The following is a 14,181-nucleotide window of genomic DNA, read 5'->3' as shown; positions in this document are numbered from 1 at the left end:
AGTCACATACCCAACAGGCACCGGAAGAGGGCATGAATCTAGGTTTTCTTGTGTTTGTGGCCAACTCTGTGCATTATACCATAGTGCCTCTCATGTGAATGGAGAAGTGAGAAAATAAATGAGAGTGGGCTCTTTTTTTTGGAGAGGGTTATAATTTAGCTAGAGATCACTTACACACATGGAATGCCCTGGGAAATTCGGTGAACAGCAAGATATTCAGGAGTGCTAAATAATATAGCAGAAAGTAGAATTTTAAGTTTAAGTGTGGAGAAAATACAAAGGAATGATCAGAAACTTGGGTTTACTCTGGTTCTGTGAATGTATTTTTTGCTTTCTAAAACACTGCTTAAAGGAGAATTTTCTTGAAACTCTTTGGCTTGTCAAATTGGATCTTTTCCACAAGTGGAAAAGCCAGTTATGTTCTTCAGCTACAGATGAAATTATAATTCAACAAATATTTATTAAGCATCTACTATGTATCATTATTTAAATCAGGGGTTTTTAATCTGGGGTCAATCAGTCAACTAGCATTTAGTAAGTACCAGGCACTGTGGTAAGAGCTTTTACAATTATTATCCCATTTAAGGGCAGCTAGGTGGCTCAGTGGATAGAGAGCTGGGTCTGGACTCAGAAAGATCCAACTTCCTGAGTTCAAGTCCAGTTTCAGACATTTGTTAGCTGTGTGACCCTGGGCAAGTCACTCAAATCTGTTTGCCTCAATTTTCTCATCTGTAAAATGAGCTGGAGAAAGAAATGGCTAACCCCTTGATTATCTCTGCCAAGAAAACTCCAAAATGGAGTCACAGAGTCATATACAACTGAAACGACCCAACAACAACAGTCCCAGGTGATCCTCACAACGACCCTGGGAGGTAGGTGCTATCTGTACTGAACCACCAAGCTACTGGCAAGGGGGTGGGGGTGGGGAGACCAGCTGGAGAAAAACACTCCTAGGCAGGTGCTGGAGTGTCCTTTGTTCTAGGATCTGCAAGGAGGCCAGTTACTGGATCCCAAAGTATGTGGAGGGCATATAAGAATTATGGAAAGGTAGGAATGGCTTTGGTTATGAAGGCTTTTGAACACCAAAAAGAGGATTTCTTATTTGAGTCTGGTGATAGGAGTCAGTGGAGAAGAAGGGTGACCTGACCAGACTCCAGACCTGTGTTTTAGAAGATTCCTTTGACAGCTGAATAGTGATTGTTGTCTTTTGTTCTCCACGAGGACCAAAATGACATCACTATATTAGAGTCATGTTACAGTGTGCCCAGCTGTGGCTGATCAAACAATACAAACTCAGAATGCTCTGCCACACGGGCACAAATAATCCGTGTGAACATTTGGAGTGGATTCTCTAAATTTGCACATCTGATGTTTCTTTTAAGTTGTTTCAATTCTGCCTTGCTCATAGAGCACAGCACCTTCTCTGATGAGGCCATGCCATGCTGGGTGGTATTGTGCAAATGTCTCCCATGTCATGTAATAAATTCCAAAGTTCTTAAGAGAAACCTTGAGAGTGTTCTTGTATTGCTTTTTCTGACCACCACGTGAGCCCTTGACCTGTTGAGTTCTCCATAAAATAGTCTTTTAGGCAAGCATACATTTGGCATTCGAACAAGGCCAGCCAATCGGCCTTGTGCTCTCTGCAGTAGAGTTTGAATGCTTGGCAATTTAGTTCAAGAAAGGACCTCAATGTCTGGAACCTTATCTTGCCAGGTGATCTTTAAAATCTTCCTAAGACAATTCAAATGGAAGTCAGTTGCAAAGAGTTAAGAAGAGAGAGGAAAGAAAGTGGAGACATGTATTGTAGATAGCCTTCTCAAGGAGCTTAGCCTCCAAAAGGATGAAAGACATAGGTAAATGGTGGGGATGGATGGATCAAGCAAAGTTTTTCAAGGGTAGGGAAGACATGAGCATACTTTTAAGCAGTAAAGGAAGCAGCCAATAGGGTCCATGAACTTGTTTTTTTTTTTAAATATTTTGATAACTATATTTCAATGTAATTGATTTTTTTTGTAGCTCTTGCTTTTTTATTTTACTCATTTAAAAATATAATTCTGAGGAGTGCATAGACTTCACTAGACTGCTAAAGGGGTTTATGACCCACAAAAGGTTAAGAACTCTTGCTCTGGGTTTCTTAAAATTTTGGTTTTTGTACAGTTTTTCTTGAACATGTATCCCATTCCTTTACTACTCAGATGCCTCACTGTGGCAGGCAGTGATCCCAAGTTCTTTAACTTTATGTCGATGGAGTGCAAATTCTAGAAGTGTCTACCAAGATGGAAAGGCTTTGAGTACAGGACATTGACAGATTGTGTCTCTATCACCTGAGAAGTAACCCTAGCTAAATTCAGAGAAGATTAGCTTCTGAGGGCTGATATACACATACATACATACATACAAACATATACACACACACACACACATACATACATATATATCCCAGTAGCCCATGAAGATTATCATGATGTACCTATGTAATTCACCAATTTTTAGATTATTGAAATATATGTTACCTTCATCCATCTGCCCCCACTTCTACATTTACTTGCAACATACGAAATTGGTAATAGGTAGCCAGGAAATACAGTCTCGCTTCCAGAGAAGAAATACGGCTATGTGATTGGAGGTAAGAGGGTAGATGTGAGAGATGGGATGGAGGCAGAATCAATTCTGGACAAATCATTTACCCTTTGTGGACCTCAGATTCCTTATCTGTTAAATGAGGAGATGCAACAACTCTAAAATAAAATTCTTGAGGGTTAAAGGCATTTAAAAAAGTTACCTAGGGTATATTAATCCTTAAAATGTGTAACTACTTCGAAAATATTATAATAATACTTCCATCATCTTGAAAGGTGAGAATGACCCTGTCAGAATTTTGAATCATTCATTCTTTCAATTGATCCTTTAGCAAGCATTTGTATGTGTCTAAATGATTACAAGAGGCAAAGTAGATAGAAATAGCCTGGGAGTCAAAAAGGTCTTAGATTCAAGTCTTGTCTCAAACTGGCTGTGGGATTCTGACAAATAACTTAACTTCTCAGTGCCCTAGGCTACTGTTAGACAGATAACACACCGGAGGCACTGGAGGTCTTGGACTCCACCCTCTAACACGTTCACTCTTGATCTGGTCAGACAGGAAAACAGCTCCAAAGGCATTAAATGATAAGCTTTATTCTAGTCTAGTTTTCTCTAACACAGTATTGCTGATAATGGAAGCACCACAAACTCCTACAGTATTCCCTAATCACCCTCTCACATGGGCTGAGTAGAAGGGAGGGCAACTACCCCTACTTTTTGATAGGGTCAATGGAGACAGGCACAACTTGTGCATTCAGCTCTAGAGGGTTCCTCTAAATTCCCTCAAGCCTCAATGTGGGCCGGTTGAGGCAAACACAGATTCCCCCCTCCCAAGCCTTGATGGGGGCCAGTCAAGGCACACAGCACTCCAGCCACGGATCCTGGGAAACTAAACTCTAAGAAATAATAACAAAACTCCACTTCACACACACTGAAATCCAGCTTACTTACATTAGAATTCACCTTGCTGACAGCTACTCTCTAAGACTATCTCTAGAAGAAAAGAGTTGGACAAACTGGTCATCTGAGATCCGTTCCTTTTCAGGCTTTATGATCCTATGACCCTAAGGTGCAGAACAAATTGTGTAACTTCCTTATTAGAGATAGCAGCCTTACCTAGAAATCCATTCACCAGTGATATCACAGATAGCATGATCCCAATGAATGATTATGTCATTTTAAGTTTCCACTAGTTTTATGGGGTGTGCAGGGAGGATTAGCACTTCTGGTGTGAGGGCTGCCAAGCCCTTTTTCAGGGCTACTTGTCCACTTTCGGTGTCCACCTTTCACCCAACTCTCACTTGTGGCTCCAAGAAGCTGTGGCACGCTGTTTCAACAATTCAGCTAGCAGCTGCTGTGTGTGTGTGTGTGTGTGGGGGGGGGGAGTGAAAGACCAACACAAGCCCAACAACAAGACTGCTGCCAGCACAGGTTGTTTGATCTGCTTACTAAGGAAACCAGTGTTAGGGGGTTAACAATCTTATTTCAATCCAACATACAAATGTCATTCACTTAGTTCAGAGGGAAAAGCCAGCACCCTGAACTTCAGAGCAAATACAAACAAATTACAAACATACATTATAAACAAACCAAATACAATTCATAGTTACCAAGAAACCATCTGGGTTGAGCCGGGAAGCTCTTACAGTGGCTGCCTAGAGTCCCAGGCCAACACTCCTCCAAGAGTGAGAGCCTCAAGCAAATAGCTCTGTTATATCTTTTTATACAGTCTTTGGACTTCATCAAATAACAGCTGAGTGACCAGAACTTAGGAGCATACTATTGGCTGTGGTCTTATCAACTCCCCTTAGGGCCCTGGGGGCTTCATGCCCATATAGGCTTAGGACCGAGTAGATAGGAGTTTGGGCTTGGGGTTTAGCACCTAGTTAGACTCAATCAAAGAGACTTAATTATCATTCTAAAAGAGTAGAAAAGTCCCCACTTAACTGATATTACACATGCACAGCAACCACTCCCTGGTAAAACTCTCTACAGGTGGGCTAAACCAGGTGGAGGGTGACCCAAAGTCTTCAAACCCCTTGGTGAGTTAGGCGGCAGTCGACCCCAACCATGCGAGGATTTCTCTGGTTGTTACAGGGGCCGTGAAGGTGGCTGAAGCAGGTGCGGGCAGAACTTAGAGCTTGGTCTGACAAGGAAGACGCCAAAGTCATCCGCTGCATCCTGGACCTTCGGCAGTCATCCTGTGTTTTGTCTTGCCACTGGACTTTGATGACTCCGGAAGGGAGAGTGAGTCCTGATGACTTTGTGCCGTTCTATCTTATATAAATCCAATTCAAGCGCAATGACACCTATGATGTCATTGATCCATTTCTAAACAAAGGAGGAACAAGCTGTCAGGTAGGCAGTGAGGTGTTGAAGTGGACAGAGTACTGGACCTGGAGTTGGGAAGACCTGAGTTAAAATCTGACCCCAGGCATTTCCAAACGGTGACCCGGGGCAAATCATTTAACTGTTTGCCTCAGTTTCCTCACCTGTAAAATGAAATGGAGAAGGAGAGGGGAAAACCACTCCAGTATCTTTGACAAGAAAACCCCAAACGGGGTCATGAAGAGTAGGACATGACTGAACCAACCCAACAACAACAAAAAATACATGATAACTTTGTCCTTCATTAGTGTTCACAGATCTGACTCTCCCGGCGGAAGGAGGGTGGGTTAGAAAAACAGAGTACAGGGAAGCGGTCACGTGGGCACGCCTGAGGTCACGTAGGGAGAGTGTTGGGCGCTGGGGCGCTGTGACTGTGCGGTGAGCACGCTCCCCCACTCCCCGAGAGCTTCACCGGCAGTGACGTAATGGAGCGCGCCCGCCCCTCCTTGGCCCGCCCTGCCACGTGCTGGATCACGTGGCCAGCTCAGGCACTGAGGTGAGAACGAGGTCCGACTGAGTCTGGCGCCAGAGGGTAAAGTGGGAGTGGGCAGAGGCGTGTGAGAGTGTGACCACGGAGACCCTCGTCCGTCCGGTGAGGACTGCAGAGCAGGGGCTTGAGGCCGTCCGGCCGTGGGGTTGGGGATGAGGGAGAAAAGGGGCAGGAGAGGAGGAGCCGATGGTTCATGGTTATTCTGTGTGGTGTTAGCCCAGGCCTCAGGTCGGGCACCCCAGAGTTGGGAAAGAGGTGCGGGCGGGATCGGGGAAAGGGCCCGACCGGGGCGGGGCCGGGGTGAACGAGGAGAGGGGCGACGAGGGGAGGCGGTTTGAGGGGCTAGAATGTAGGGGAAGTGGGGGAAGAGTCCAAGGAGGCGGGGGTGGGTGGGGAATGGATGAAGATATTTTCTGGCTGGGAATCAAGCTGTTGCGTAAATGCACTGTTTGCTCTTAATCCGATGCCTAATAGTGAGGGATTAAATGTGGCAGATAGAAGCACACGTTGGGGGAAGGGAGAAAACACGAGGAGGAGGCCGGAGAGAAAAAGGGAAGGTGAGCAGGTGGCGAGATCTTCAAATGCTAGAGATTATCTCAGGATTGGGGAACCTGCGGCCTCGAGGCCACGTGGGCCCTCAAGAGCGGCCCTTTGACTGGAATCCAAATTTCGCAGAGCAAATCGCCTGCATAAAAAGATTTATTCCGTAAAACTTGGACTCAGTCAAAAGGCCGCACCCAAGTGTAGCAGCTGTGAGCATCTTATTATAAATAGTTCCTTTTCCTGTTTTTGGTGGCAGTTACCTTTCCACTGCACCACTTTCCCTACCCAGAAAAGAGAGCAAATATTGGAAGTGGGAGGAGACGGGCTGTCTAGAGAAAGAAAAATAACCCCCAACACTGCTGGACGTAGACTGGGTGGGGTAATGTTTCCTGACCCCAAATACCACTGTGTTCCTGAAGGCAAATGGCGCCTGAAGCTCGGTCCGCCTCCCAGCAGTGGCTGCTGCTTAGTTTTCTTTAAAGATTTCCAGAGCAAGGAAACAAGTGATGTCTAAAGGAAAAACGGTAATTGAGGGCTATACGGAATGTATTAAGGATCTTGTCTATTTTTATATTTAAGAATGTTAGATATAAACAACTCAGTACTCTTAAGAACAGCAGTGGAGAAACTGGACAGGTTTTGGTGTTTCAGGTCTGAGATGTAGTGTGGTACCGTTGATAGGGTCTGAAGTCAGAGGACTTAGATCTTCCTCCGTATTTCTTCAGTGACCGTGGGCAAATCCTTTAATTTCTGTAACCCATCGTGGCACGAGGGAGATGGATTAGTTGTTCTCCCAGGTTCTTCTCAGCTCTAAAGTGCCTGTAATCTCGAAATAGGTAAACACATAAATTGAGGGCGTGGCGGTGTTGTAAATAAATTACCAAAAGAAATAAATGAACACCTTCGTATGCAGAAGAGTCCTCAGAATTACAGGAGAAAATTCATTTATTTAAAAAAAATATGAACTAAAGCTGTTTGAAGGTAGTTGTGGAAATAGAATTGGAGTAAGAGGTAAGGAGATTTAAAAAAAACTTTTTTAGCTATGTCACCGAACTAACTAGCTTTGTGGCCTTGACCAGATCATTTAACTTCAGTTTCCTCATCGAATTGAGGAGGTTGGAGTAAAAAAAAAATCATCCCTAAGCTTCCTTTCATTTTTAAGATTCTGTGATTCTCAGAAGCAAGAGATTTGTATTAAGTGCTCTTGAAAGAAAACAAAAAAGATTTTTTTAAACATCGGTATTGTGATTACAGATTCCTCACAAAATATTTTGGTACCTAGTGTGCCTAGTATTTTGCTGTAGCTTTTAAAAAGTATGCACCACCATTTTAGTAAATGAATTAAGACTAACACATCACAAACTTTTGAAAATCTTTCTATTTTCAGATGTTTTTCCAGTAGGGACCTTCATATATCAAGGACCTAAGCTTTGATATAATTTGCACCTAAGTTAGGCATTACTTTTGACTTTACAGAAATTGTGTCTGAGTTACTATGGCAAGTCAACTAGTGAAATCTGTGGAGAATAAAAGTTGTAAGCGACCAAGAGAGATGGAGGTGAGTTCTGTGCTTCTCAGATGTTTTTTAGGGGCACCATTTTTTTTTTCCATTCCATTTACTTAGGTTTCTTCCTATAAAGAAATTTAAATCGATAGCTACATTTTGATAACTTTACATTCTTAAACCAAGCACCTCAGGCAGTATGTTTTAGTGATTACAAGTCAGGAAGACCTCAGTTCAAATTCTGCCCCAGACACCATTGTGCTACCCTGGGCAAGCCACTTAACCAAATCTCTGAGCCATAGATTCCTCATCTGTGAACCCTGTGGCCTCTCAGGTCCCTTTTAACTCTAAAATCTATGGTCTCATGAACCCTAATTCTGTATGTAAATTTTGCTGTTTTCCAAGCGCTGGCATGATCATAAGCCCCTGTGAAGTTGTTTAATAGAGCAGTGATCTCATCTGTGTGGGAGCTCCTTGAATCTATAACCCATCCATATGCTGTACAATTCTTGTCCATGCTGTCATCCATTATCATAAATCTATAAGTCATCCATAGGGGAACTAACCACTTTGGTGTTTTAATATAGGTACCGATGCAACATTCAGGCTGTCCAATCTAATGCTCCTCATTATTAACAACACTCCCTTTCCCCTAACGTTTATTATGATATCCCTTATGCCATTTCTTGTGCACAAATCGCTGTTGGTAATTTGATGCAGCCTACTTAAACCCCAAACATGCCCCTTCATTGCCATTTGTATTTTGTCTGTAGTTTTTATTGTGGTATTGCATATTTCACAGGTGTATATCATCATGGGAAAGTATGTGAAAAGCTTGGCTTTATGTGTCAGGGAGCAACTTAGCATCATTGAAAGTACCACTGAGTTTAGCAGTTGCATTCCAACCTTCATTCTTCCACTTACTCAATTATGGGCGCATTTCACAGCCTGTTTGCAGTTTCTGTCCCAGATATGTACTGGTGGACACACATAATGGATTACCCAGCCAACCACATCATAGTTTCAGTTACAGGCTTTTCTCATTTGTCTTTCTTAGTGGTTTGTTATATTGAACACTTTTAAGTAATTATGGTTTTAATCTGTTGAGCTTTGTAATGTTCTAGGGTTTGACACATTCAACAATTTCATCTACAAACAAACATCTGGAAACGATTAAGAAATTCTGATGGCATTTGTGATCTGGACTGAGAACAGAGGCAGTGAATGAAGGCCTTTCAGGATTTGAGCTGTGGGACATTAACTCACTTGGATGATAATTTTAAAAATATGTTGATAATATTAGTATCCAGGTGGTTTTTGAAAACATTGTGGGGAAACTTTTTGCCATTGTAAAAATTATAGGATATCTATTACAATAAGTATCTTGAAATACAGTGGTTTTCACAAATGACAGTTGGTATTGCAATGCTGTGGAACTAACTATAGATCTTAATCAGGTATGGTTGTTTACTTGGGAAGTATTGTAAAGCTGTTATCACCAGATACCAAAAGCTAAAATAAAGATTAATTTGTACAGCTTTAATTTTTCTGTTATCTAAACTTTTCCTTGGTTGTAAATTAGGGAATTTTCATGCTACTAGAATAAAGGAGTTAGATTAAGGTCTGTTCCAGCTCTAATCCTCTGAAGTTAACAGAGTAGTATTGTATTCCAGAAAAAAATTGTCATCCTCAGTTATTTTTCCCATAGCTTGTTTTATGTGTATAGATGATAGTCCTAGGAATCTTACTATATCCCCGTTTTCTCTATTTTTTTTAATAGAGTGAAACTTTAGTGGGTCCACAATTGTCTTCTCTTGCAAAATCAGATTCTACTTTTTCTGAAAGTGCTATGCCATCATTTTATAAAGCCGAAGTCCTGGAGAAAGTTTTAAATGGTGATGTACAAATATGTATATTTCTCACAAATAGAATTAAAAAGCAATTTATTTTATAATGGACAAAAATAATCATTTCCAAACTTTTGCCTTTTTAATTTGCAGATATGAACAAGGAGATTAATCTGCTGTTGACTAAATATGCACAAATTTTAAGGCAAGTACATGTAATATATCCTAAATTCATAGATTGGAAAATCCTTTTTCTTAGAATGTATATTAATGGCTAAGTTGAAGCTTTATTTTGGAAAGTTAATAGAAAGAACTTTGGTACATTGACTAGGCATTTATTTTCATAAGTAAGGATTTGGAGATTTTAGGTCTACCACAGTCTTTCTTTATGAGGAAGCTAGTGATGTTCAGAGGTTATTTGTATTGTTCTTAGGGCATGGATGGATTGTGGATAATGTAAAGTGTCTGCTGGAGGGAGACATACCCTTTTCAGCTAGTGAATTGATATCAATACCCTTTTTTTCTTCATTATCTTAATAGCCTGTGGAGGGCATGGGTTTGATTTGTGAGAGGAACAGTATGAAAAACACAATGTAGTAGCAAAAAGAACTTTTATTGAATGAGTTTCAGCTTGGGTTTCCAGCATCAGGAGGTGGGGATCCCACAAAGATCCTGCTAAATGGCCACTGTAGGGGAACCTTCCAACATTGCTGCAATGCTAGAGACCCATCTTAGGGGCAAGGACTAAATTTCACATGGCTTTTTCTCAAACCTCATCCTCAACCTTCCTTTCTGCAGCATTTAACACTGGTGAACACATCTGTCTTCCTGGATAATTTTTGCCTTCTGGGTTTTCACGATGTAAATCTTCTATCTGTCTGACTTTTCCTTCAGGTTACTTTGATGAGTCATCATCCATGTCACATCCTAGAGGATGTATCCCAGTGCTTTTTTTTTTTTCCTTTTTTCCTTTTTCCCAGTCCTTTTTTCCCTTATGTACTTTCTTGTTTGTAGACCTTGTCAGCTACAATGGATTAAGTTATGATCTCTACACAGATGACTCCTAGTTCTGTATCCAGTACTCTCCTGAACTCCAGGATTGCATTGCCAACTGCTATTGGACATTTTTGATGATGTCCAATAGGCATTTTAAACTCATGACCAAAACAGATCTCATCTTTCCCCCCAAATCTCTAAGTCTTCTAACCTTTTCCAGTTATTGTTGAGGGTACCACTGGCTTTCCAGTAATTCAGGTTCCCAATCTTAGTGTCATCCTTCATTGTTCACTCTCACCCTATGTATCCAGTAAGTTGCTGAATCTTGCTTCTATATCCAAATATATCTTGCATATGTCCTCTTCTCTGTAGTCACAGAGCCCCTTCCTTGGTCCAGGCTCTCATCACTTCTGGCCTAGACTATTTTAATAGCCTCATCATTGGAATCCTTGCCTTAAGCCTCTCTGTACTGTAATCCATTTTCCTCATAGCTGCCAAAGTGATTTTCCTAAATTGTAGCTCTGTAGACCTTGTAGAACTCGTATCTCCTCTATTCAGTAAACTTCAGTGGCTTATTACCTTTGGCTTCAAATACACCTTTTTTTTTTGGCATTAAAAGCTTTTCACAACCTGACATCTTTCTACCTCTTCCATTTTCCTTACCTGTTGCTCCCTTCCACACACTCTGTGGTCCAACTGTAATGGCCTCCTTTCTATTGTTCACACACAATATTCCCCTATCTTCTGTCCTCATGATTTTGAGCAGGCTGTGCACTATGCCTAGCATGCTCTCCCTCTTCTCCTCTGCCCTTTGGTGTCCCTGGCTTGCATCAAAATTCAGCTCAAATGCCACCCTCTATAGGAGGCCTGTTTTGTTATCATCAGCTAATGCCTTCCTGTCCAAGGTAACCTTGTTTGCTTTTTATTGTCATATTTATTAGAATGTCAATATTTATTAGAATGTAAATTTCTTGAAGACAGGGACTGTTTCCTTTTTGTCTTTGTATGGATAGTCAGTAAACAAGCATTTATTAAGTACTTAATATGTGCTAATATGCTAAGTGCTAAGGCAAAAATATGACCCCTGCCTAGCACTGAGGCAAATAGTGTGTCTAGGGCTCAGGGTGATTGCATTAGGACAGCAACTGAGTCTTTGTGAGAACTTGTCATTGTTAACTGGTTCAGGAGGGAGAACAATAGGATACAGCTTTTTTTGCCAATTTCTGCAAAGCTGAAGAGTACTGAATGAGAAAGGTGATTTCCTTACTACACCAGAGAATGTGGAGAGCTGTGGATGCTTTGAGATTCAGCTACTGTGTGAGTGGATCTTTCTAGATCTACAGCCATGCCAGAGAATGACATTGAGGAGATGGGTTTTTTCACTGTTTATTTGGGTGTGACACCCTAATCCCCCAAGTGTGTGCACTGACATTGTTTTCTCTGTTCCTTTACTAATTGCTTTAGTGCCAATTAAATTATTTTAAAAATGCATTTGTTCTTTGAAAATTCACATATTCTTGTCTAGGCTGCTACTGTAGTAAACACTGAATTTAGATTACGTATCAGAGGTTTTTAGCAAACCTGTGAATCCAGATTTGAGTGGCCTTTGAGCTATACATCATTCAGTGCCATTGTCAGCAATTCTACTCAGTTGGACAGACCTTTGATTCATGAGATTATAGAGCTTTAGAACTTAAAGGGACCTCAGAGGTCATATAGATCAGGCCCTATATTTTAGTTCAGAGGTTAAGTGACTTGCCCAAGGTTACATAGCTAATAAGTGGTAGAACTGGAATTTTGGTCCATCTTGGCCTAGTTTAATGCTAAATATAATTTTTTGGGTTTTCTTATGTATAGATACTTTTAAGAAAAATGCTTCTTAATTGTGATATATTAATATTATATGTTTATATTATATATTATATTAGATTATGTTTACCATTTTTTGAATTTTAAATCTTTAAAAATTCAAGAGTACTTTGATAGATAACCTGATATCAAATATAGAGCAGTTATATAAACTATCAAATAGCATATGTAATTCTTTTTTTGTGAATGTGTAAAACAAGTATTAATATTACAGTTAAAAATTTAGGATATGTGTTTATTGAAGTGTCCTAAGACTTAAAGTAATTGAATTTTTATGAAACTATCTTCATCACAGAAAGATGTTTGAAAGAAATGTCTAAGCAACATATTAAAGTAAATAACATCCAACAAAATTGATTATGATTGGGTTTTATAACATTTTAATTTTAGGTTTCTTTTCCTTAATAGTGAGAGAGCAGCAGTGGATGCTTCTTACATTGAAGAGTTTGATGCAATCTTCAAAGAAGCCAGTACTTTAGAAAACCTTCTGAAACAAAAAAGAGAGAGTCTGAGGCAAAGATTCACAATGATTGCAAATACTCTGCAAAGCTAAAATGAAGTATATATGGAAAATAACATGAGTTACCAAACTGTTTATGTACTATTTCTATTGTGTATTTAAACACTGCTAATATGTGCTTTGACAATATAATATTCATCACTTATCTTTAGTAGTTATAGAAAATGTCTGTAATTTAATTTATAGAAGGGAATATTCAAGATTTTTTGTTGGATTTGATAGAGCTTTTAAGCTAGATATCAGTTTCAGATATTTGTTTTTATCCTGAAGTTTCAGTAACTGACATATTTCATAAAAATGCAAAATTTTCTTAAGCCTAATCACATCTGGATAATTTTCTGTTTATCTTAAAACTCCTGGCATTTTAAAGAGGATTTCCCAGGATAAATGAACATGAACCAGTTTGAAAGTGAATCTGATACTATTTCATCATATCAGTGTTGTTCTTTCAGTATATGTATCATTTTCTTGACATTTTCTTGGGAGAGTTTTAAAGATGTGTTTCATGGTTTATTTTCTCAACACTGTTTGATTAGAAAGTTGATATAAAGTATACATTAAATTGAGTTCTGTATGTTATTTAGGAACACTCTTTGCTTTCATTAGTAGTTAGTGTACATGACTTAGCAAAGATGCTTTTAAGTTAATTAATGTGTTTTACTGAACTAGTTCTCATAAAATCATAGCCTTCCATAGAGATGGAAGGAACCTTAGAGATGATCTGGTACAGTTCCCTTTAGAGTATTCCTGATACATGCTTGTGTATCCAGTTTCTTCTTAAAAAGTGAATGCAGTGCTTCTGAGGAAATTCATTTCATTTTTGGGCAGATCTTATGCATTCTTCTCCAGTAGAAAGAGAACTAGTTTTAAGTTCTGATTCTGACACAAACTATGTGATTCTTGGCATATCACTTGGGATTTGAACCCAAATTTTCCTAACTGTCTGCTATTCCATCTTGCCTCTTTGAGTGTAGATGAGGCCAAAAAAAATCTTTTTAAAACATATTCCTACATAAGTAATATAATTGTGCAGAAGCACCAATTTCAGTTAACTAGGTCTATTCATTGGCTATGCCAGAAACTTTAGTTTTGCAGGAATTTTAGAAAAAGGGTGGTAGAATGGACTTAGCCCTCTGTGTCTTCTGTCAGAGTCCTGAAACTATTTGCTAAAAAGAAGGGCAGGAAGTCAAAATTCTGTTATTACTACAGAGCCTTTAATGCCATTACCACCAAGACCAATACTCCTTACTGTTGATAGCTTACTGACTCTACCAGATTCCAGGGCACTTATGTTTACCACATTGGACTTCTGGGCATTGATATGAAAGCATAATCCTATATAAGGTGATGAATAGAAAATCCCTCCTAGACTTTGTATGTCCTGTGTCTTGGGTTTGTAAAATATCCTTGCAGATTTTCAAAGGTTCGTGAACTTTGTTTCAAG

General features: G+C 39.8%; 1 protein-coding gene across 1 annotated transcript; it reads left to right on the top strand.

Annotated features, from left to right (window-relative positions):
* Nucleotides 1–7,496: 7,496 nt before the first annotated feature.
* Nucleotides 7,497–12,770, top strand: TEX12 (testis expressed 12). The gene is made up of 4 exons (XM_036742939.1): nt 7,497–7,559; nt 9,286–9,400; nt 9,506–9,557; nt 12,626–12,770. The coding sequence occupies exons 1-4, from the start codon at nt 7,497–7,499 to the stop codon at nt 12,768–12,770; spliced, it is 375 nt and encodes a 124-aa protein (XP_036598834.1).
* Nucleotides 12,771–14,181: the final 1,411 nt, after the last annotated feature.

This window comes from Trichosurus vulpecula, chromosome 2, assembly GCF_011100635.1.
Source record: "Trichosurus vulpecula isolate mTriVul1 chromosome 2, mTriVul1.pri, whole genome shotgun sequence".
In the NCBI taxonomy this organism is placed as follows: Eukaryota; Metazoa; Chordata; class Mammalia; order Diprotodontia; family Phalangeridae; genus Trichosurus; species Trichosurus vulpecula.
This window is presented reverse-complemented; position numbering and strand designations above follow the sequence as displayed.